The sequence below is a fragment of the Agelaius tricolor genome, unplaced genomic scaffold (genome assembly GCF_023055355.1).
Source record: "Agelaius tricolor isolate 1412-34295 unplaced genomic scaffold, bAgeTri1.0.p SCAF_1, whole genome shotgun sequence".
In the NCBI taxonomy this organism is placed as follows: domain Eukaryota; kingdom Metazoa; phylum Chordata; class Aves; order Passeriformes; family Icteridae; genus Agelaius; species Agelaius tricolor.
The window spans coordinates 69,587,824-69,613,093 of NW_027269261.1; the positions used below are offsets into that span (position 1 = coordinate 69,587,824).

Genomic DNA, 25,270 nt, shown 5'->3' on the forward strand with positions numbered 1-25,270 from the left:
GCGGCGGAGCGCGCCCCCTCCCCCCCACCGAAAAGCCCCAAACCAAAACAAAAACAAACCGCCCCCCCCGCCCCGTTCCCCTCGCCCGCCGCCCCCGCCGAGCCCCGGACATGGCGGCGCCGGGAGGGGGCTCCGCTAGCTGCGGGTGCTGATCCGGCCGCCGCGTCCCCCTGCCCGCCCGTCCCTCCCCGCCCATGGGCGAGACATGGACTACGAGTTCAAGTCGAAGCTGGCGGCCGAGCGCGAGCGGGTGGAGGACCTGTTCGAGTACGAGGGATGCAAGGTGGGCAGAGGCACCTACGGGCACGTCTACAAGGCCCGCCGCAAGGACGGGTAAGGGCCGCGCCGAGAACCCCCTTCCAACCCCCCCCACCCCCCGCACCAGCGCCCTCCCCTCCTTCCCTCCCCTCCTTCCTTCCCCTCCCTCCTCGGAAAGTTTCTGGCAGCGCGGGGGCCGGAGCGCGGAGCCCGCCCGGGGATCCCCCCGCCCTGCGCCGGGAGCGGGCCCCGGTGCCCCGGCCCCACGCATCGGTGCCCGGCTGCTCGGAGCGACGGAATCAGTTAGGGTGGAAAAAACCTCTGAGATCATCGAGTCCACCCTGTGACCGAACATCACCGTGTTCAACTAGACCGTGGCGCTAAGTGCCACATCCAGTCTTTCCTTAAACACCTCCAGGGACGGGGACTCCACCACCTCCCTGAGCAGCCCTTTCCAATGTCTAATCGCCCTTTATGCAAGCAGTCCTACCTAATGTTCAGCCTAAAGCTCGTCCCGCTCTGCCCCGCTCCCCCCCCCCGCCATCCCTAGTGGTGCGGTGTCAGCAGGCTGTGCCCTGGGGTCGCTTTTGCTTTGCACGCCGTGTTCCAGGTCGTCGCTTTCGTCTTTTGTGTGACCGCGTTCGTAATTTGACATTCTGTTCCGATTACTTGCAGGGGACTGAGAAGGGAGGAGCGCCTGGCTCCCGACGGCCCCTCCCCAGCTGCTCCCTCCCGAGCAGCTCCCGGGGTGTGTGGGGGTCTCTGGTGTGTCCCCAGCCTGGGGCACCCCGCTGATGCCAGTGCCGGGCACGCTTGGCTTGATGGCCTGTCCGGGATACTCCTTGTAGGCAGAGCTGGTGGTTTCTGTCAGTACCTATGCACAGGTGTGTCTCCATCAGTTTCCCGTGAGAGAGCAGGATACAAGTCCCTGTCCCCAAACACTTGGCTGGCGGCTTGATCCAGAGAGGTCCTTCAGGCATTAAGCTCATGTATGTCGGCTAAGCAAGGTTTCTTCTCTTCTCTGGCGAAATCCAGTACCATGGGATAGGTATTCCGTGGACGCCATTTTCACAGTATTGTGGTTAAGAGAGCAGTGGGGAGCTAGGATTGCAGTTTGGGATTGTTTGGCTGGCATGCAGTTGTTGAAGGGGAGCAGTCCTGAGGCCTGAGCAAGGCTCTCGTGCAGGTGGGGTTCCAAATAGAATCCTTTGCTTTCAGAAGGGCCATATTGAGCACTTTTTCACTGTGGTGTGTGCCTGGTGCACAAACACAGGCTGTGTTTGCAGAGTGTTCTAAACATACTGTAAGGCTGGCTAAAATATGCCTGCAAATTGGAGGTGATTCCTTTCTATCAGAATGCTAAAGGGAATAGCCTTCCATTATAGCCAGCTGAAACTTTGGAAAAGAAGAGACTGAATGTGGAAAAAGGACAACTCTTAAATAAATTGTTGGAAGTGGTTAATGACATGCTGCTGCTTTAGATTAGTAGAGAAGTCTAGGGATTTTTCTGTAGGAATAAATGGCATTCATGTGTGTCTTGAAAACTTAAACTCTGAATTAGGAGGCTGTAGTATAAAAGTGATTAATAACTGAAAAGTAGACACTAATTCCAGTGAAGGATTAAATACCGGGAAATGAGCTCTGATTCTGACTACACTCTGCAGCCTTAGGAATACTAGAGCATAGCTAACATGAAATATCAAAGCTTTTCCAAGTATTACAGCTGCCCCTGAGCTCTTCCAATATTTTTGAGTTAAGTTTTCATGGTTGCTTCTTTTATTATTAATAAGTATTAATTTTTTTATATATATAGTAAAACATACATGGGATAGGAAGAAAGCAGTAATAAGGAAAGGAAGTGGTAATAAAACCATCAAAATGCTAGTTAAATGTTTGTTGCTGTTCTTTGATACAGTAAACCTAAAATTGCTGATTGTAAGCATAAAAAAGGCAAAGCTTTGGATTTACTGTTTTACAGAAGAAAGAAAGAAATTTGATGTAAGTTAAAACCAGACATTTTTCATTTCCATCATCTGCAAAGGAAAGCCATCACAGGAATTACATTGCTGCTACAAAGCACCATAAAGAACATGTCTTCAAGATCCCTACAATAATATGACAAATGCAAATGGGTAGTAAAGCAAAAGTAAATATGATAAAAAGATAGTTAATGTGTCAGAGCTGGGAATAATCAAAGGGAGACCTTGAGCCGTAAGACAAGTAACTGGTAAAAGGAAGTGCAAAGTTTCAGTGCTCTCAGATAGATTGACATGTAATATAACATGGCACAAATTCAACTGTACTATATACTCAGAGACTTTACTTCATGAAGCTTAGAAAGTGGCCTATTTTTTTTCTTTTTTCTTGGTCTGCATTTTATGGCATTGGTGAGTTCACTCTTGGTTGCTTTTGTGTAACTTTAGATCCTTGGGTGAAAGGAAGATGTGAACAATTTAGGAAAAAAATAGAAAGCAACTAAAACCATTAATATGAGATTATTTCCTTATGTAAGCACCTAGCTAAAGTGTATCTGCAGGTTGGAGGATATTTAGCATTAGTTATGAACTTTAAGGGGTCCCTAATAAAAGAAATTAGCAAAAGAAATCTAGAAGTGGTGCATATTTATTGTGTGCTGATCACTGGGGGCTTTTGAGCCTTGTGTAAAGGAATTCTTCTTTAGCTGATTGCAGAGACTGTTTCAGTATTTTGCAAGGCATTCCTGTGTAAAAGAGAAAGTTTCTGGCTTCTTGCTTCATATAGTTAATTTACAGTCTCAGGAGGCTGAGGGCAATAAGAACCTTGTAGCTCTCCAGAAATTCCACTGAGAACTTGTCACTTCATGTTTCAAAAAGTTGGCATATGAATTTTATGAAATAGTAAAATGTGTTTATATGGAGCTTGGCAAGCTGTTCGATAAAATGCTTGTAGAAAAAGTGGTTTTGTTGCTTAGATCTCTGTCAATGGCTTGTGCCTAAAAGCAGTTTCTTGACAAAGTAACAGCTTAGTTTGGCTTTTTCAGCCTAGAGTAGAAGATCATTTGGGCATGTTTCTAGTGAGCTGACTGGTTTCTATGAAAGTTAAAAGAATATTTTCTTTTTTAAACAGTCAGATTTGAACAATGTTGGTGTTACATTTGAATGCACTGCATCATTATGTTTTTAGAGATTTTGAGCAGCTGCACCTTCTATTTAGTTCAGTAGTGTTTGTTTGGTCTGATGAGGTCTGGAGGTACTCCTTGTGTTATACATTTAGCTAAATTAGGCACCTGGGTTTACAGAACTTTCATTAATACCTCTGTAGTCCAGAAGGTGTAGAAAACAAGTGTTTATATAAGCTGTCCAGTCCTTTATTTCATGTACAGTAAAACTGGACCAGTGACTTTGATGGAGGAAACCATGATATAAGCATCATGATTGCAATTCAGTCATCAATATTAGGTTTTTAGCTCTTTATGTAGCTGGAAAATCTGTTACAGGTTTCAAAGCATCATGTTGACTTTTTCTAAGTGGTTTTTTTTGGGACACATTCACATCTGTCTAGTAAAGTAAAGAATGCAATTTTTCTAGTCATGGTTAGGAAAATATAGTTTTGTTTCATGCCTTACCTCTCCTCATTACATTCCTTACGTTCTCTTTGATGGTATTTTAAGCTACGATGTTGTGCTTAGTTGTTTCACTTCTTGTGTCTCCTCCTCATATGAGAGGCAAGTTTTAGGATGAGTGAGGTTTGGAAATTCTGTTTGTTGTGTATGCCTGAGTTATTTTCCTTTACTTTTTCAAAATAATCTTTGAATCCAGGCCACTACAGAGTATTTCTTCACCAGGATGTCAGTCCACCTGCAGGTGGAGGTTTGCATGAGTCAGCAAGCTGAAAAGGCACCACTGCTGGTTAGTCAGGAGCGCAAGGAATAGTGGGATACTTGAGTCAAGTAGAAAATAGGCCACTCTGTTCTTCACTCTGTAGCAGCAACAGCAGATGCAACACTTGCAAAAGCTATATCTTCATGTAAATACAACCTTTCTATTTATTGCTGCTTCTGCTTACCTGTAAACAAACAATCGAGGTGGCTGCTTTTTCTCAAACTGGGGCTATTTTATTTTTCATTTGACTCACTCTCTGCATTTGGGAAACAAAGGTTCTTATTTTTTCTTTCAAAGTAGCTATATAGGTAATATTTATAAGTTTGTAATTTTAGTTTAATCTGTATGTTTTAGAACACCTTTCAAAAAGCAAGTATGCGCTTTTTAATCTTGTTACTGAAGGAATGGCAGAAATACGACGTGATCAGCTTTCAAATGGATGTCAGTGAAGGGCCAGGATTTGTACCCTGGGCAGCTCCCAGGCTCACTGCCAGCTCGGGAGCTGGCGCTGCCCTGGCGGACCCTCCTGCCATAAAAGGTTTGGCTCTGCCCTGTACTTACAGTGTAGCAGCTAAACCAAGGATATAGATTTATATGCTGCTGAAGTAGTGTACTTTTGTAGCTTGTCAGATTACTATATTGTTACTGTACCTGTACCTTTTCAAAAGAGAGTTGGTATAAACCAGGTTTCATCTTAGTTGCCAAATACGGAATTCCCTTTTGAAAACTGGACAACAGTGATGCAAGTCCAGAAACATCATTGTGGAACACAGGCATAGGAAGGGGAAGACAAATGAAATATTCTTTCCTTCTTCTTACCCCTATTTTTCAGTACTGTAAGTTTGTAACTGAAGAGGAGTCTGTTTTCCTCCTTGGACTGACGCTGGTGTGCAGAATCATTAATGTAAGGTTCTCAACTCACAGCTTCCAAGTCCACATAAGAGTTGAGTGCCTCCTTCCTGGCAGTGTTCAAGGCCAGGTTGGATGGTGCTCTGAGCAGCCTGCTCTAATGAAAGGTGTCCCTGCACGGGGCAGGAGGGTGGAAATAGATATTTAAAATTCCTTCCAACCCAGACCATTGTATAGTTCTATGAAAAGTAGGATATGGGGAGAGAAAGAAGGATGAAGTATCTAGCCAAGGCAAGTATATAACCTTAACATAGGAATGCTGCTTGTGATTGTGGCCATGTCAGCTTGCCTTTGTTTTAGTTTTTTTATTTGATGAATATTTTTTGTGTGAAGCAGAAGTAGCAAAATTCTGATTAAGAGAGAGAAAAAAATAATGTGCTACAAAGCATGGCTCCATTGGAAAAACAAAATTTCTGCTGGAGCAACTTAGTGTATTTGGTATTTCTGCTAATATTACATTTTCAGAGGTTGCATCTGGTCAAGGTGGTGGCTCAGGTCACTCTGGTAGTAGAAAACTGAAAGTGTAGAAGAGGTAAAGGTAGTCTGCATGATCTCTTAAATGCATATTTGTATAGCAATTAATTAGTGTATTGTTCTCCCCATATTCTTATTTTGTAAAACATAAATTAAGTTATATAGCAGGAGTTTGTCAGGAGAGGAAACTTGCACTCAAGTTTGCTAAATGCTGCAGATGAGCAGCATTGGTGGCAAAATGTCTGGGGAATGAGTAAATGTGTACTGCAGTTGCATTTACTCTTAAAAGGGAGGCAACTCACTGATGTGGCAAGGATTATACTCTCTTGAATGTGAAACTGGAATATTATTTACCAATGCAAGTTGATACTTGTAAGACATTTGAGAGTCTATAATAATTTATATATTTACATTTTCTTACTTCCTCTATTTGATATTGCCTTGAACATAAGTAATTTGGGTGTTGTGCTGTAGTTGCTTTTTACTAATATAAACCCGTGACAGGCTAAATCACAAAATTATTGACTGAAGTCAGAATGCAATGTATTAAATCTTAAACAATTACTTCTCTCTGCAGGAAAATCTCTTTTCAGTATCTGAAAACCTGTGGTTTGCTTTCTATTATCATAGTTTTTCCTTTCCTGATGAAACTTCTTATCTTGAGGAAGGTAGAATAGTTGAAGGTGTTTATGCCTTTTTAAAATCTCTCAAAAGAAAACCTTAACACTAGATTTACCTGCAAATCCTGAAAATACCACTTAACCACTGAATGCTCTCAATATGTGTGAGAAGGAGCAGCAGAACTAAACCAAACCTGTCTAACTAGTTGCCTGCCATGCATTCTAGCAGAAAAGTCCCCATCTAGGAAGAGATAATGAGTACTTCATATCTGTGCCTTAATGAGAGCTGCTGTTGCAACGATACCATGGCTTTGCTTCCTGCTCAAGAGGATAGTGCAAGTGGTGATGAGTAATTTTTAGCGCTTCCCACAGACTCTTACATATGGTTTCTCTCATGGCTATTTTGTCCTTTCTTCTGTTACTCTCCCTGAAACTAGGTACAGAAATGAGCTGTAAAGTGCATCATCACCTTTCAGTGGTGTGGTGGTGGTAGGAGCTTGAGGAAGAAAGGGGGTCAGTAAGATGTAGAAGGGGTTGTGCTTGAGAGAAACAGATGAGTTTTTTCCAAGCTTGTAAAGAAAGAAATGTACATAAATTAGCCCATAAGATGTGAAGGAGAAGCTTTCAAAGTTTAGTGGTAGTTTTTGTGTTTGGTTTTTTTTTTTTTTTTTAAAGAAGTGAAGAGGGCAAGAAGGTTCCTGTTTCTGAGTGAGGGGGTTTAGAGTTTTCCAGCAGAGCTGCAGGAAAAGGAAGTGAGAGGTTCAAGGGGAAGAAGAGTTTCATTTCTGCCCACCATCTGGTAATAGGATGCAAAGCAAGACAGACCGTGGACTAGGTCAGAAACTAAATGCTTCTTTGTGTGAACTACTTGATGTAACAGTTTAATATGTTTTATTTCTGGGTCGTCCAATCTAACACGTTATATTGTGAGTAGATGTGTAGATGTGTTTTTCGTAAATTTATTTTCAACATGAGTATTTTCACATCATGTATGCTTTGAAAAGAAACCAAAAAATCAGCAAAAACCCCAAAGCCCCAGAAATTGCTGTGGTTCATAATGCTGCAGATGTGTTTGTACAAGTAACCGAAGTTTCTGTGGAATGTCCTAACCAAATTGCACTAGATTTACCAGTAACATTAAATTTTCACCTGTGTTTTGAAAATACCTTCTGAAATGCTGTTTGCCTCTTCTGCAGCCCTAATCAGGTCATGGTTTGCATAGACTTGGGTCAGAAGGTGCTTTTGTCCTGTGGTTGTAGCAGCAGAGTTCTGTGTTGAGAAGTGACTCTGTTTGCATGTGCTTGCTGCTGCTCTATGTTGGGTCCAGGAGGAGCTGAGGTCTACGTGTGTCATTGGGAAGGGATTGTTAACAGCAGGGATAGGCAGCTCTTACATTCTGCTTCCAAAGATGTGTCATTCTTTGAGCTCCTTTGCTGGTATTTGAGAACTGACATACACTGCAGTTTTATTTTATTTATTTTTTTTTTACTGCAACAAAGTGTTAGAACTTAAAAAGATTTATTTGTTGCAATAACAGCGCATTTGCTTGAAGGAATGCTGAAACTGGTCCAGGACAACTGAATTTAGAATAAATTGGCTAACTTAGTATGCAACTTCAGGAAATGAAGAACAGTTTCTACTTGTGTAGCAAACACAAGAAGTTTATTGTTTTAACTTGACTTGAGTTTCATGTTTTCTAAATAATATAGGTTTGAAAAGACCTCCCAGCTCTGGGAGCTTGATTTACATGGTTTGACAATGAGTTAGATGACTGACAGATAACAATGCTACTTGTGAGCATATTAGAAATCATTACACTTCTTGTGAAGTTCATTATCTCAACAGATTCAAGAAGAAAAAAGTGCAGAAATATTTTAAACTAAAATTTGTTGTTGATAAAGTCCAGGGAAAGTCTTTAACTCAACTGAAACTTAACTTTTATATCTGAATTTTTTATTAACATTTTTTAGACTTTTCTGTGTGAGTACAAGCCTTTCATTTATTGGTGGGAGTTTGTTTCAGAGAGTTTATGGAATATTAGTGTGTCTAATAAGACCGGAGGGAAGCACTATTGTGGAGATAGTGTCAACTGACCTTTACAAAATGGTTATCTGTGTGGGTTGGGTTTTTTGGTTGGTGTGTTGTGATTGGGTTTTTTTTATCCTTTATTATTTAATTATTTTATTTTACCTCATTGGAAAGCACAACTGATTTTTCTGGTTGTGAGAAAGATTGAAGAAGCTGAGATTACTGAAAGAGTGGATCCCTGAAGGGCATTATTCATGTCCATGTTTGCTTCTGTCTTTTCTGGGCTTAGCAATCTTTAAAACAATATTTTCAAATGAGGCCACTGTATAACTGCTAGTTTCTCCTCAGTTGTCTTCTCTTTTCTACAAAATTCAGGATCCTGAAATATTTTGCAGTTGTGTATTTTGTAGGTGAAACCACACTGAAGATAGGCTTTCCAGTAGGCAGAGCAATGGCCATAGCTTTTGTGTGTGCTGGGAATGTCAGGTTGCTCAGTTAAGTATCAGGATTCTGGGCTAAATAAAAGCACAGATACAACATAGGGGCAGGCTGGGACAGTGTGACTATAAACATGTGTTCCCATAAAGTGAGCCTTGTGTGCAGTATGATTATTTTTTTTTGTTCACTCTGTGCTGACTTAAGTAGAAAATGCTATTGATTTCTTTTTGCAGTCAAGTGCAAATAAGAGTTATAGGCAATTGACTTAGAGGCAGAAGCTAAATCTGCTGGAATGGAAACTGCATCTGGAGGTATGCTTCACTATTTTGAAGCAGTGTATCTGCTTTCCTCATGCATTAGTTGAAGGCAGAATCAATCCTTTTTGTGCGGCCAGAAGGTTTTCTTCTTTTTTTGTCCCTCCTTTGTTTTGCTGTCTTTATTAGAGCACTTGGAAGCATTCAGACAGGGTATGCTGGGATTCAGCTCTGCCTCTGATTGTCCTTGACTTTCCCACCCCATTGGTGATGTTGTGGGGCCACTCAGGTGTGACATTTCTAGCAGCATGTTTGGCTCTGAAGCTGGTTGTTTTGAGAGAGATACTTCTTATAAATAATGAATTCTGCAAATTCAGGGGTGTTTAGAGGAAATTCTCACCTGTGTTAATAATGAATTACCATGGATTCATGCTAAGATTTAACACCTTGCACATTCAAAAATGCTGTGTTTGTTGCTTGCGTTAATTATCATCAGTGCAGCTGAGAGTGGGTGTCAGCTCATGTCTTTGAATGTGTCTATTCCTAAAACAGACTTTCTGTATCAGTTGTTGCCTTGTTCTCAAGGGTGTTGTAGATTTCAAAGTTAGCTTATGTTCATATCTTTTGATTAAAACCAGCTATTGTACTGGATAACCATTTGTTCCTTTGCCCAGTTCTGTCATGCTTCAAATGAGAAACAGAGGTAGACAAATTGCCAAATTTGACTTGACCTTCGGAACAACCAAAAGACTTGTTATGAGTAGAAGGTAATTTATTCTACTTCTAGTGTCACTTCAGTGATGGGGAAAAACCAGCATAAAACTTCATCAAGTGATGTTCTTAAACCTCAGATTGTGACAGAAGCCTGTTCTGACTAAGGGACATGGAGTTCTAAAATTCAGAGGAAGCAGAATGCTCCTCCCTTTCCCCAGGAACAGATATGATAGCTGACTAAAGACTTTGTTTGTTTTTGAGATGTAGCAAAGTTGTCTTAGTGGCTGGAATTAAGACCTCTATCTTTGAGAAATCCTCATGTCCTGACACTGAAGTGAGGAAAAAAAGATTTTTTACGTTTCAGACTGAATTAAATTAGACCTTGGGGTGACTTTACAGAGTTTCATTCCAGTCCTACTTTATTGTGAGGGAGTTGTTTCAACTTTGCAACTTTTCAGCTGTAATAAATGTGCTCTGTCTCACTCTGCCCTACTCTGCCCATATGGAATTTGGGCTTCTTATTCATGATCTGGGTGCAGCTTTAGTACCTGAAGGCTAATTTACCACCCAAGAATTACACCCACATTGTGTTAGCAAGCTTTTGTGTAGGTCTGGCTTGGAGAATTGATAATTTCACTGTAGATGGTTTGAGTTAGGGAGTCTGAAGGAAAAGAACAGAAAATTTATGATAGATCTCTGATAAATCTAGGCTTTCATGTGCTTTAGGGGAAGCATTTTATTATGACATGAGTCAGAAAAGAAAAACTGAGTAACTGCAGTTTTTAGGCCATTGCCTTCCCCCTTTTACATTGAGTCAATAATTCTGCTTATTTTGCTATAGGCAAACCTAATGCATTATAGGGATTTAGAAAAAAAATCTGCACCTGGTATTTGAAACATGTTCTTGCTAAAAAAGACCCCAAAGTACAGGCTTCCTACTATTTGGTGATTTGATAGTAATTTCCCACCTATCAAAGTTGCAGTATTTAGCCAGATTTAGCACTACATAGGAAGAATTTCTTCTACATAGGAAGAACTGTGATGCACGTTAAGCTGGACAGTGTAGTTACAGTATGGCTTTAGGACTTAAAAAATTCCAAAACCAGACAGCTCATTTCTTTACATTTATAGTTAGTTGCAAGCATTTTTCTTAAGTGAGTTTATGAAGGAAATGGCAGATTCTTTTTTTTGGCATAGTCTTAGGACTGACTCTGTTTCTATGATCTTGGTACGTAATTTGCTGACAAATAAAAATTTCTTTCCTCTTTATTTCAGAGTTATTTTTCTCCTTGCTGCTGCTGTTCCTTGTTTTAAGGTAGTAAATCCTCACATGTGTGTCTTTTCAGGCAGGGAGATATTTCCTAAATCTATTCATTCTCTGTAATCAAGCCTGTCTGTAAAGAAATAAAATCAGGTGCAGCTCTCTCTTCTGCTTAAATATAGCAAATTCTGGAAGGAGCTACCTGGAGCAGCAGAATAATTTTACAGCTTTCAGGGTTTAATGCGAACACTTTAGTTTTTACCCTTACAAACAGGCTGTCAAGTCTGCTTACACCAATCTGCTACGAATGTACTTGTATGAAATTCACAGTTCTCAGTCACTCCAGATACTTAGGAATCAGTCTAATTTTAGCAATGGCAACAACACTGTAGCTGGTTGAGGTCTCTGAATTTTCATGAGTAAATTTGGAGTGAGGGTGGCAATGACTGAAGTTGTGCTCTCTTTCCTTGCAAATACAAAATTTTATTATTAGAGCGTAAAGGATAAATTTTAATAGATTAGGTTAGTAAGATTTCCAGTGGTCTAGTATTACACAGATCTTAGACTGACTATGATGTGAATTAATCTTAAATTGTTGTTAACAATTAGAAGCTATCTATGCTACAAAGATTTGCTTTTAAATTTCTGAATTAGAAACTACTGGAAGAAAGAGAAGAGCATATGGTTAAGCTATGTGTAAAGGTGCTAGTGGATTACTTTTTGTCCTCGTATTGATACTGAGAGACCTCTACTCCCCACTCCAAGTCTAGTGAAATCACAGCTGGGAAAAGGCATTTTTTTTTTAATGACAGAAAACCTTATCAGTGCTCAGATTTACTTTTTATCCTTTTAATCAGCTGTCTCCTCATGCATGAAGAATGCATAATTTACGTTTGGTGAAGTTTGTGGGGGATTTATAGGTATTCAGCATCTTTTGTGAGGCTCTGTGGAAGCAGGCAATGTCAAGGGCATCGTGTTTAATGACAAGTAGTGTAGTATCACTTTAAGAACTTTGTTCTTTAACATGCACATTTCCCCCTGAGTTCATAAACTGGTTTACAGAGGAGTAAAGAAGGGGAAGGATAGCCATATCACTAGTGTGATTTAGAGATACATTTGGGGCTGTTCTACAGATTATAAAGCAAAATCTGGTTCAATTTCTCAGGGGGTGCTGTGATAACACAGAGTGTCTATTAATAATATGATGCAGTTTGTACTTTTAATATGAGCTCTTTTAGTCTGACTGGAGCATGGCAGATTTTCCAGCAGGTGAAGCTGCATGTAATGGTTCTTCTGCCTATTTCTTGTAGTGTATGTGATGAAAGTCAGGTATCTTTTAAAAAAGCCTAATTGTAGTAATCACTTGCTCCGTATTTGAATGTCTCTGCCAATTCATAGTAGACTTAAGCTTAGAATGCTAATTTCAACAAAAAAAAATTCTATTTTCTTGAAAGGTTTTTTTAACCAACCAACCAAGAAAAAAACCTAATTATTTAAAAAGTTCACAGACTGCATTATGATTCCCGAGTTAGCCTTCTTTTGGCATGCATTTATGCCTGACATTGGCAAGTCAATGACATTGGCAATTATTGAAAAATGGAGTAGTAAACCATACAGCATTCAGGAATTTGGTATTGCATTTTGAGAAGAGTAACATTTAAAACAACACACAGACTTCTGCCTTTTGGATATGTTCTTAGGTTGTTCTAAAGGGTTTAAGGTTTAAGGTACACTTTAGGTCTGGGAGGTAGCAGAAGGTAGAGAAAAGTGCTGCTGCTTGTGTCATTCTGTGTATATACTGAGCTATCTGGTGTCATCTGATGTTTGGAGTGAGGCCTAGAGGAGTTCAGTAGGGAGCATCAGGCAGTGACACCAGTGAAGCTGAGAAGCATTTAAGCCCCTTTTTGAAAATGCAGATTGTAAGGACTTGAGACAAAAAAAACCAAACCAAAACCCAGAAATGCACTATTTACTGTAGCATACTGTCTCCATTCCAAAAACCTTTTTCCTTTTGTTTACCTGGATCAGCCTTGGACATTCTATTTTCACTCTAGTTCTTTTTAATATTGTGTAGTAGAGACTGTCCTGTTTGATGTGAGTTTGTTGCATTGTTCCCACTCCTCAAGTTTACTTGTAGATGTTTCAGATAAGATACAAGCTCAGCTTTTAAAGAGAATGTTTACTGCCTGATGGGGAGGTTGGTTTACCACACTGCTGTTGTCCACAAGAATTGGTTTTTGTAACCTAGTGGGCAACAAGCCAACAAATACACACTTGAGAGAGACATTGTTTTTGTTTTTTTTTCACCAGAGTTCAGCAAGTCTGGGTGCCCAGTGGAATTCCACAAATCAAGCACAATAATTATCAAAACCTTTTTGCTATTTATACATGTCAGAAAACGAAGGAATTAGTGTTCATTGGCTACATAATACATAATCCTTGCATTAAGTAGTGTTCTATCTTCTATTGGTTAATGATTCTCTCTCTTCTCATGCTAATCAGTCCCATGATGTTTCTCTTCTCTTGGGCTGATGGGTTTTTGGGTCAATGATCTGTGAGTGGTGGTTGGGATCTCCCCCTGCAGAATTCCCTTTTACCCAGTCACAGCTGGTTCAGCACAGTTGCTGGGTAAGGTTTATTTGTTTCTTCCTTATCTTGGGGGTTCTGCCCAATGTCCTTGTGGCCCATAAATTCTGCATTCTTTGTGTCTGCTGTCAGTGGTACATCCTTCTCCCCAGCTTTGTTAACCTCCCTCTGGGTGTGAGATCACTGAAACCTGCCAGGCCCTAAAGCTTAGCAAGACAATTCTACCAACCAGTAATTTGTCTTTCTAACTCCTGCACATCACTTAGAGCTTGTGGGCTGCTCTCTGTTTCACAGACTAAATCTCCCATCTTGTTGATTAGGCTTGAAAGTATACAAAAATCAAACATTAAAGAGCATCCTGTCTTAAGAAAATTTTACATATTCCATATTTTGCAACATTGCCACTGAGAGGAAAGCCCAGGCCCAGGTGACATACATGTCTGCTCTTTCTGTATGAGAAGTCCTTTCTGGTGACTGACACATGTGATGTTCTGTTTGCAACACCAGGAAAGTTCCCATCAAACCTCTGGGGGATGCATCAGCACAGAGGCCAGCTATGCAGTCCACAGACATTACTGGAACTCTTCACAGCAGCAGGATGAGGTACACACCTGCTGGTTTCATCTATTCTTTTCATGGCCAAAACCAGCCAGTTGTAGTTCAGGTCGTAGTGAACTTGTCTGGGTCTGGGTTGTAGGAGCAGCATGTAGCTGCTATGAAGCGAAGGTGAAGAAAGACAAACCTTTTAAAGGGCTTTTCAAATTTCTGCTTACCATCCTTACCGTTTCACATTTCGAGTTTGTTATGTAGATCTCAAAATGAACTAATGGAAGTGCATTGAAATACAGTGTATACTGCTGGCCAGAAATAAATGAAGATCAGTCTGTAGATTCACAGCCTCTGTCATTTGTGACTGGTTGTCACATGAATGAAAATGAGCTGGCTGAGCGGCTGACCAGGCTTGATAGGTTTGGAGGATAGTAGTAAAAGAAAATTACTTTCCTAGTCTGGTGTAGAACATGCACCTTAGAGACACCATGTGTAGATTTTTTGATCTAGTAATTCTTTTGGCTTAGTGACTGCTTCTATATCCATAAAAACACTAAAGCACGAGAACTCACTACATTTTGGAAAGGATTATGTCCCTTTTTCCAGTCAGTCATAGACTTCTTTTCTGGTACTGTTATCTTTGTAAAGGGCTAGGGCCATGTGCTAAGTACAGAATTAAATCCATGAGAAACTTGCCTAGGGTAACCAGTGCTGAGCATGATCTATTTAGTGGCTTGGCTGCCGTGTTGCAGATGGGTTTTCAGTTAGCTTCTAGTTGCACTTCAGTGTCATGGTTTGCCTTTTCTCAGGGGGAAAAAGGTTTGCAACTCTTTGTGATCTCCTGCTGAGTGATTAACTTACTGCTGTCTGGCAGCAATTAAACAAAGTGATCAGAATGTAACCAGACACCCCTATGGACATTGTGTTCCCGGCTGTACTGTGAAGGACACTGAGCTCCATAGTGTTCCCTGGCTTTGTCCTACAAAGTGTCAAATACTTAAATTCCATTAGTGGTGTTACAGGGGTGAATTGTTGTTCTTTTCTATTGCCTTTTTTTCTAGCTAAGTCTTGAAATGGATTTATGGTACACTTTTTTTTCCCTTAAGAAAATGTGCACTTTAATTATTATTTATTTATGGTATTGTGCACTTAATTTAAGGCAGCTATTATTAGTATATACAGTAAGGATAATATCTGTATTAACTGATGTGATCACAGTTCTAGCTTCAGAGTTATTGCGGTCTTTCAAGCCAGTTCCTTGATGTGGATAATTAATTCTTAAGTTGGGATGTATGTTAAATTATCTGTGAATTCAAGAGAGACCCTCATTGAAAGCCTTCACATTTGAATAATTGGGATAAAACAATTGTTTGAACCATGCACTATTTTCAAATCGTCCTGGTTTTTTAATGGTCTTGGGCAAGTTGTTTCTAGTTTTCCATTCAAGTTGTTTCTAGTTTTCCATTCACTTGTTTGTAAAGTAGTTTCTCATATGATGGGAGGTCTCTGAAGTACAGTTGCAATAGTTAAGAGAGTTTAGCTCCTTTGAAATCTTGTAATTATTCTAAATCTTCTGAGCTACATTTTTTAAAAAGTGAATTTGGTACTTTGTTCTTTCCAAAGCATTTAGAAAATGGAAACTGAAAGTGTTACCCAGAAGAAGTAATCGCATTTTTGTCTTCTGTATTAAGTACTACAGCTGGACATCAACCACTGAGTACAATTTTTAGGGGCAAGAGGACAGAGTGTTCCTTTACATAGTGCCAATTAAAATATTGACAGTAACCTCAAGGATTGCAGAATGGGATATTTATTGTGAGGGAGAAAAACTTGAAGACCAGGTTTCTATAGCGGAGGAATGTTCTCAATACATGCTGGTATGCAAGTACTGATAACATGGGGACCTCTGGGTTTGAGTGCTGCCTATGGCAGTCTGAAATACCACTTGGAAAGTTTTCAGGAGGGCAGTATCTCATATTGGCAGTGTCATTTTGGTAAAAATTAATCCCTCTTAGAATAGCATAAATTGTAATACTTCTGAAACCAGAAGCAATGCTGATTTTAATCTTTAACCCCTAGTTTTGGATAAGGGAGCTTGAAGCATAGAGAAGCCTTGTAAGGTGTGTGATGTGGCACTTATTTTATCAGGCAAATTCTTCTGCATCAATTTTGAAAAGCATGAATAAAAATTGTTAACTCACACCTTCCTAAAGTATGGTTTCCCTTTGAGTTCTGCTTTGCTATGTCTTTTGCTCAGATTAGTGACCACACCACCACCATCAGCCTGGGGTGTCTGTTTGATACAACCTGCTTGATTAAACCTTGATCTGTGCCATTTGCTTCCTGCCCTCACACAAACTCCCTTACAGTTGCAGGTTAAGCCCTTCAAGTTAGTTGATCTGTTCCTGGGACAGTGTTTCTGCAGACCAGATAAAAATGGTTGTGGGCAGAGACCCTGCTTTCTGCTTGGCTATCCCTGGCATGGGTGTCTTTTGCCTCATAGCAGAGCTGTGTGGTTTGTGGTTGTTGTTTGGATTTGGTGTTAACCATGCTTGCTTCGCTCTAGTAAAAAATGTGCTGATGTAGGAACTGTCAGAAAAGGATTTATAAAACCTTTCCTGCTGTGTAATTCCATACAATTTACTGAAATCTGTTTAGAGTTCAGTAGAGTTTTTCTGAGATGAAATATAAGTACTTCCCCGTCTCAAGTGTTTTGTGAGAGCGTTGGTCCTTAGGGAGTTGTGCAGTGTACTCACCTATCACACACAACATTTGATATTATTTATTGAATTCTTACAAGTGGGGAAATAGCTAATAAAGTACCTATGTGTTCTTTTCTTTGGATACTTCACTGAATAACCAGAATTGTTTGTTTCATCAGATTGCACTGGCTGACTTGCTTTTGAAGTTTTGAATATACTTCTTTCTCTTTCAAATTATTTTGAAGGGAAAATATTATTAGCTAAAATACCACTTGGTGGACGTCTTTGAAAAGTGCTTTAATTAGCTATTGTATTTCCATAATAAGGACAGCTAACTTTGGAAAAGTATTTGTATAGACTTGCATTTCTGCCAAAGCAAGTAAATAGTATCTAAAGGAGGCTGTGTTTATAATTCCAAAGCTGTTGGTAAAAAAAAAAAAAAAATCAAAAAAATTGTCACGTCAAGAATACAATCTCTTTGGAGTTCTTTATCTTGCCACCCATTTATTATAAATAAGCATTTCATTATTCCTATTTTTGCTCATTTTTTACAAAACCTAGTGTTTTAGAACTATCTGAGTTGCAGCTCAGTAAGACTGCCTCCTTTTCCCACATGCTGTGGTACCTTAGGTTGTTGGATTGGTTGGTTTTTTTTTTTTAAACACCTTTCATAATTTCCCATTTGTGTCCTGAAGTCCTGCATGCAGTGTCTGACAAGTGCTGAGAGCCCCGCCGTGGCAGTGGCGCTCAGCAGTGCTGCTGGAGGCAGCGGGTGCCCAGTGTCACGCCTGGTCTCTGCAGTGACCTCCACTCTGTGACGGTCTGAGTAACTGCATGCAATGCTCTGCATGTAGAACTAGTTCAAGGACAGCCATATCAGTGTGGTCCTGTGCCTGGTTCAGTAGATGTGCCAAAAGAAGGATGTGATGCAGTGCTGTAGTGACTACATTGCTTTGGCATTCCAGCTGATAGTTGTGCACAGGATTGTTTGTGCTGCATAGTTTAAACATCACCATAGTTTGAATGCCTTGATCAATTTTGTATGTCCAGAGCTGGTTTTGGTTCTGCAGGCAATATAATTTTGTCTTCACAGTCTCTGTAAACAACCTGAGTTGATGGAGTTGATACTTTGCAGTGTATGGAAATGCTCTGCATAGATAGCAGAACCATGTATAAGAGGGGATGGGCATTTATTATTTACTGTGTAAAATTTGGACTAATTAATGAAATCAGAAACAATTCCTGAGAGATAAGGTGTGATCTTATTACCTGTGGCATTACACATTTTCATGTGTAGTTGAAAAGCATCTGGAATTTTTCTTGTTAAAATTTTATTTCAGAAAGTGTAGCTCAGTGTTAATTATAGACATGCATTGAGGGTTTAGCTGCTACTGAAAATTACTGAGAATAATACTTGCCTGTGTTAGTTATAATATGTGTAGAAAGCTATTATTCAAGTTATCTTGTTCCCACATTTTTCCACTCAATCACTTCTTATCCCATGAATTTTGGAGGGAGAGGGTCTGGTGGAAGGTGGGAAACAGGCTGAAGCTGGCAGGGCAGAGACTTGGAGTTCAAAGCCAGAGAGACTGAATCAAGTACACACAGAATCTTTCTGTGTGGCAAAACAAAATGGTTTGGGACTGGAAGAAGGGCTAACTGAGGTCTACCAGAAATGCCACAGGGAATTTGGATAGGGGTTTGTGGGTTGTTGAATTGTGACTGGTGAGTCTGTAAAGGGGCATCAACACTGTGGGCATTGGTGCCTACCAACAACTGTCACTGACAGCTGAATCCTGCAAGCCCATGTTGTAGGCTGCTTCTGTTATATCATGAAAGCTTCAAGATTCTACCTCTTGTTCTTTTGGTGGTCCCTCTAAATCACTTCAAGCTGTGATTATTTAAAAGGTTTGGGCTGAACTTTTTTTCATAATCTGGCTTTGTACATCAGAGCACAACATTTCATGTGTTTTTTAGGGATCTGTCTGTAGCCAGTGCTTATTATATAAATAGTTTAAAATAGTAGTATTTCAGAAATAAAAGTGGATTGGAAGTAGCCAATAAAATCAAGGAAAAAGCTTGCCATTCCCAGATATTTCTAGGAGAATTTTCCAGGCATGTGATATGACTGCAGTGCTTTCACAGTAGTAGACAGTATCTTGGAATTTCAGAGAAAGTGTCCTCTAAAATTCTGTGTTTGCACTTATCTACAGATATTATGTCTGTTTTCAGAGAGAAATGGATATTAACCAAGTTTTTTTATAAAGAAGTTTTTGTTTGGAAACTGTAAGGTTTTTGTTAAAAGAAAACTTGCTTTTTATATCAAAGTGTAATTTATGCATAAAAGCAGATTGGCTTTTCAGCTTCTTGATCCAGACCAAATTAAAGTGTTTCATCATTATACTGATATGGATGATAATGTAAGTCAGAGCTAAATATATTTTTCTTTCTCTCTTTTTTTTTTTTGTGTGTACAGAAAAGATGAAAAGGAGTATGCACTGAAGCAAATTGAAGGTACAGGGATATCCATGTCGGCCTGTAGAGAGATTGCAGTAAGTGTACATAAATGAAAGTAATTTTACTGACATTATTACTCAACAGGTATTTTATTTCCCTAGAATTAAGTAACGTGGAGATTATCCAAATGTTTTCTTTAAAGTATGCAAGCATGGAAGTTTATTCAAATCTGAGCCTTTTAAAGAAGCTTTTAAAATAATAATTTTCTTTTAGTTCTTTTCAGGTAATAGCAATGCCTCTTTCTGATAGAATTTTGTTTCATCTTCTTTTATGTGTTGAGAGGGAAATAAATACGAACTTCTAAATGAAGACTTACTTTAAAAAGGAATGTTTTTAAAATGACTTGAAAGAAAAAGGTTCTGAAGGATTACAACTACCATCTGAAGTCCACTTACTAATAATGTATTTTATTTTAGACTAATGGTGACTTGTTCTTTAGTATCTGAGAACAGTTTGTTCTCCTCATTTTTAATTTGTTTTGCCAAGTACAGGGAAGTTTCATAACAAAATGAAAAGCAGCTCTAATTATATTTTTTTACATGTGTCTTTTATTACATACCTATTATTCCTTCAAATTGGGTAAAAATTAAGTGTTAGTAAATAAAGGTAGAATTTGATCTTTAAATGTTTTTTATGTCTGAAAATGTGCATTACTGACAAAATGCTGGATACTGAGTAGAATTTTGTAATGCAAGTATTTCTTGCATTGCAAAAGGAGTGCACTTGCTTGATTAAATATTTACCTTGTCCTACTGCTGTCACTATGCAGTCAGCTATTGAATGTATCTTAGGATTGTGCCTAAAGCTTTTTAGGCACAATTAGAATTAGAATTTGTAATCTGGTAGTGTTGCATTGAAATACAGCATTCAGATGTGCAATGCAATGTGGGGCATTAAAAACTCATGGTGTCCATGAACTGAACAAACCACTGGGTTGTGTTTAGTGTAGTGTCCATGGTGATTCTGTATGAAGAGACTTAACAGATGAAACTGCTGTCCTTGTAAAGTGCTTATCACTATAAGGTCAAGGTCACTCATGGCTTTGAGAGGTGGCTGCATTGCTGTCAGTCACTTTACACAGGATTTACCCAGTGACCTTTTTTTGCTAGTATTTCTGCCTTTGGAGGAAATAGGAAATCCTTTTAACATCAGTACTAGGTTATATTCTTGGTACTACAAAGTGATTTTTGACAATATTGAGGGGTTTTTGTTTCTTGGATTCTTGTTCTTTGTTTTAAATTCTACTGCTGTGGAGATGTGTGGATTAGTCTGAAGGAGACTTTCTTGTGGGCATGATAGCACTGTGATATGGAGCTGGTTCTGTCTACCTGGACAAAACAATGTAAGGAAGGAGAGAGTGTCAAATTATGTTTTAACTCCCATGATACATCACTTTTTTTAATTAATAAAGCTTTATACAAAGGTCTGTACAGCTTATGAATTTTGGCATCTACTGTGTAAGTTACTTGGCTGCTTTCAGTGGTTCTTCTGGTAATTCTTCCATGAGTTAATTTCATTTTTCTTCTTCAAACCTTATTGTAAAACTCTGTAACCTGTGCTAATGCAGCACATCAGCATTTGCCTCAGTGAAATTTCAGGGGAAATATTAGAATTGTGAAATAGTTGAAAAAAATTACTAAGTTTTTGTCATATGGCCAGAATCAAGTGCATTTTCCATAAAAAGAACCAGACTTTAAATAATGCATCAATAGCTTATCTTGTATTTAAAGGCTTAGATAGGTGACAAGGAGGGTAATGTTTACTGATTAAATAAAGATTATCAGCCTGGACAGAGGCCATTTAAAAAATGTCATGAGTAGTTCTTTTGGCACTTAACCCTTCCCCTTTTTGCTCCAGCAGCAAAACAAACCCAAATCACGCTTTGGAAGATGAGAAAATGACAGGGACACCAGTGTACCTGATTCTATGTGTGTATGTTCAGAATATTTTAATAGTTCTGTAAACTTTAAGACACTTGACATTGTACTCAAGATTGAGTAATCTTATTTACAAATAATTACAAATATAGTTACAAATCTTACAAATATATTGCTGAACTGAAAGACATTCAGTTTTAGAGTCCAAGACCATTTTGTGTGTCTTATTGCATAGATACCTATAATAGGATCTGCTGGCTAGCTTTCCCTAAAGGAAAAGGCAGATGACTTCTCTTCTGACATTACAAATCAAGTTGGTCTGTCTTTGCTTAGGACTTCAAAACCCATAAAGTTTCTCTTACTGCTATTCAATTGTAGGAGCTTTTTCTGGAAGAAAGTTTATATCAGTAGAAACATCATATAGGCAGTGGTTCCTGTGGCAAGTGATTGTTGCTTTATTTTAGCTGTAGGGTGATCCCTGCTTAAAGAATCCTTATTTCAGCCAATTCTGCTGTATTGAGTACCAAAATATTAGAAAGGACTCTTTATACCTCAAAGAATTCTGTGAGCATATAAAAACCGAATTAGTTTCCTGTAACTCAAGTGTGGTCTGAAGATAACTGAAATGCTAACTATTTCTGTGTTCTTGTTATGAGGCAGATTATTGCTTGGCTTAAGCAACAGCATTTTCTGAAGAGCAGAGCTGTAAAATGTGAAGAGGAGTAATGAAATAGAGTGTTTCTATTTTTAGATGATTATTTAGTTAATGAATGTGACTCTTTCAGCTCCAGGCTTGCAGCTTATTTTGGAACCTGAGGTGGGTTGAAAGGAAAACTTTAATTTGCTGCTTTTGTGTTTTACATTTTTCCTTACCTTATCTAAGTAGGTTCTTTAAAACAAGAAGTGGCGACACAAGAAACAGACCAGAGGAGTATTATTTGTTAAGGCTGTGTTTTCCTGTTGAATGTTTTGGCCGTCATCTGTTAAGAACCACAAGCTAAGACTTTTAAAATCTGCAAACAGGTAGCAGTAATGGAATTTGGTGTTCCTGTATCAAAAAGCATGAGGGTAATACAGCTTTATCTCAGACTTCTTGTCCCAAAGGCTGCACTTCCTGTGAGAATACATTCAAGTTAATTCAAGGACTTCGTTTTTCACAGTAGAGACTATAAACTTCTAATTGTCAATTTTGGGAAAGCTTAATTCAGAAAAAAAGAATAGTAATAAGCCTTTTCTTAGTCAGTGCCACTCACCAATAATGTAAATTGTGAATATATGGATATGTATCCTGTCCCTGAGCATGGAAGAACTTCAGTGCAATTGTTATTGGCTTATTTAGCTGATATGATGAGGTTGAAGATGAATTGACTAAGTGAAAGGAGTATGTCAAAAAGCAGGATCATGACCCTGGAATTTAGGAGAGCAGACTTGAACCTCTTCAGGTATCTGCTTGGAAGTATTCTGTGAGTTACAGCCCTGGAGAGAAGAGGGGTTCAGAAAAACTTGTTGGTATTCAAGGATCAGCCCGTCCAAACTTAACAAAGTTCCACCCCAGCAAGGGGGAAAGCAAACAAGGGCAACAGGAGGCCTGTGTGGATGAGAAAGGAGCTCCTTATTGAACCTGGACATGAAATGGAATTATATATGAATTGGAAGCAAGGATAGGCAGAACAAGAGAAGTATAGAGTTGCTGTTTGATCTTGCAAGAATAGGGGTTAGAAAAGCCAAGGCTGACATGGAGTTGGGTCTTGCAAGGGACCGGAAGGGCAGCAAGAAAGGATTCTACAAGTACATAAATATCAAAAAGAAGACCAAAGGAAATATGAGCCTGCAGCTGTATGGGAATAAATGGCATGGAAAAGGCCAAGGTACTCAATATTTTCTTTGTCTCAGTGTTTAACAGTCAGTCCAGCTTTCAGGAGTCTCATGCTCTTGAGACCAGAGAGGAAGTTGAGGAAGGAAGCCTTACCTTGGTGGAGGTCCCCGTTAGGGAGCACTTAAACTGGACATACTCAAGTCTGTGGTACCTGATGGGTTGCACCCACGAGTGCTGGGAGCTGCTTGGATTTCATTATGAGACTACTCTCAGTTATCTTAGAATGATAATGGTGGATTATTTTTATTTCTTATTATGGAATAATTATTATGAATTATCTCCTCTTATGGAAGAGAACAAGTGTCACTCCTGTTTCCAAGAAGGATCAGGGGAGCTTCAAGTTGGTTAGCTCCACTTTAGTCTCTGGGAGGGTGATGAAGGAAATCCTCATGGAAACCATTTCCAAACACATGCAGGACAAGATGGTGATTGGAAGTAGTCAGCATGGATTTTCAAAGGGAAAATAATCCTTAACCAAACTGTTTGTTCTGTATGATAAGATGTCTGGCTTGGTGAATGGGGTGAACGCTGTAAATTCTGTTTATCTTGATTTTAGTAAGGTTTTTAATGGTATCTTCCATAATATTCTCACAGAGCAGCTAACAGTCTACAGACAAAAATGACTTTAGTAAAGGTTTCACATGAACCAGAGACTTGAGTCAAGACTTAGATGTTCTTTGTTCAACTTCTGGTCCTTTCTAGCTTTTTTTGCACCCTCACCAATAAGAACTTCCCTTCTTCCGAGGATAAAATATGAACTCTAGCCTTCGTCTCTGGAAATAGTGACCTTAATTCTAAACTTAATTCAATTTTTCTATATCAGGGTGGTTTTATAGCTCATTCTTTTTTTTCCTGTAGGGGAAAAAGAGACCAGGCTGTTGCAGATGATTTAAATGGGAGAAGCAGAGCTGCAAATCAGCATTGCTAGCTTAGTGTTTTTTGAGTGCCCTAAATTGGTGCTGCTTTGCCCTGTGTGAATGTTGGGTCTGGGTCCTGTAACCATTTTAGTTGCCACATCCTGTGCCTGTGTGTGCTGATTTTTAGGGGAGGCTACTCCTTCTGGGAGGCCTTGAAATGGTGCCAGTATGCCGTGGCACACTAGTGGGAGCATCAGTTGGCCTTTGTTGTTCAAACTTGCATTTATGGGTACAGGCTAAAATAAATTCAGACTATAATGTTAAATGAGTTACTGAAAGCTCAGTTGAACAATTTAGCATGCAAAAACCATTCTCAGTCCTTTCACCTACTTATGCAGTATATGTTCCAAAGTAGTACAGCACACAAATATTTTGGTTCCTGAGGGTGGGCAAAGTTTTAGAAGCCTTACAGGTTTAATAATATATCTTTGTAACCTTTTTGTGTTTGTCAGCTCTCTTGAAGGTGGCACTTTCTCACTATATTTACGTTCTTTTCTGCCTCCTTGCTGTCCATAGCCTTCCTTTCTGTGTGGGCAGTTCTTCTGGGGTTGTGTCCCCCTCTTCTTGGGTTTGGCTATGCTGTGATGTTGTGCTGCTGAAGCTGAGCCAAGGAAATCAGCCAGACTTACCATCTCCATGTTGAAGCACTTTGTGCCTTTGCCACACGTTTCCTCTGCTGCCCCTGGCAGCGTGGCACAGGACTCAGGGGGACATTTTATGCTTTGCTGGTAGAGCTGGTAAAACTTACTTGCTTTTACCTCTGTCAGATGCTGCACATCATTTACAAGCTGCTCTCACCTCCCTGGTTGGAAACTGCTTAGTCAAATGAGTTAAACATGAAGTTACTTAATTTGAGACTGTGGACCAGGCTGGCCTTAAACATCTTTGACCTGTCTCTGCATCTCTTAGTAACATGGAAAAGGTCAGCTGTACAGAAATAATGGTAACTTTCCAGTATTTATAAAACACTTAGAAGATAGTTGCATAACATTTAATAATAAGTACAAATTCTGTGCTTCAGCTCTATCGACCTTTTCTTTGTCCACGACAATCACAGCGGGTTGCAGTATTTATTTGCTGCTGTGTAGACTTATGTAGACTTTGGTCCCTGGCTTTGTTGGAGGCAAGGCTGAGTAAAAAAAGGCTTAAAAAAAGTCTGTGTACCTGAGTACTTTTGCTGTTGGAGATTCCTTTTGAATGTCAGGACTTCTTTTCCCATGCCAAGACAGAATAAATGAGTAGAAGGTTTGGCAATGTAAAATCTCCCCACAAAGTCTCTACTACCTAATTAGAAAAGATTGTTTGTGGAAACTTTGAAACTCCACTCCCTCTTTCAATAGCTGGAGGTAGTGAAATAAGTGAAAAAAACTTTTTTTGAAGGGATTTTTATTAGAGAGCTAAGGCATGTGTTGGCTAGAAGTGTCTATGCA

General features: G+C 39.3%; 1 protein-coding gene across 1 annotated transcript in view; it reads left to right on the forward strand.

Moving 5' to 3' along the window:
* The first annotated feature begins 59 nt into the window (after window positions 1-59).
* CDK19 (cyclin dependent kinase 19) overlaps window positions 60-25,270 on the forward strand; it is a 122,801-nt gene continuing 97,590 nt past the window's right edge. Inside the window, exons 1-2 of the mRNA XM_071438513.1 lie at window positions 60-333; window positions 19,130-19,205. Of these exons, the coding sequence (XP_071294614.1) occupies window positions 206-333; window positions 19,130-19,205 (204 nt within the window). The 5' untranslated portion in view covers window positions 60-205. The remainder of the gene's footprint in view (window positions 334-19,129; window positions 19,206-25,270) is intronic.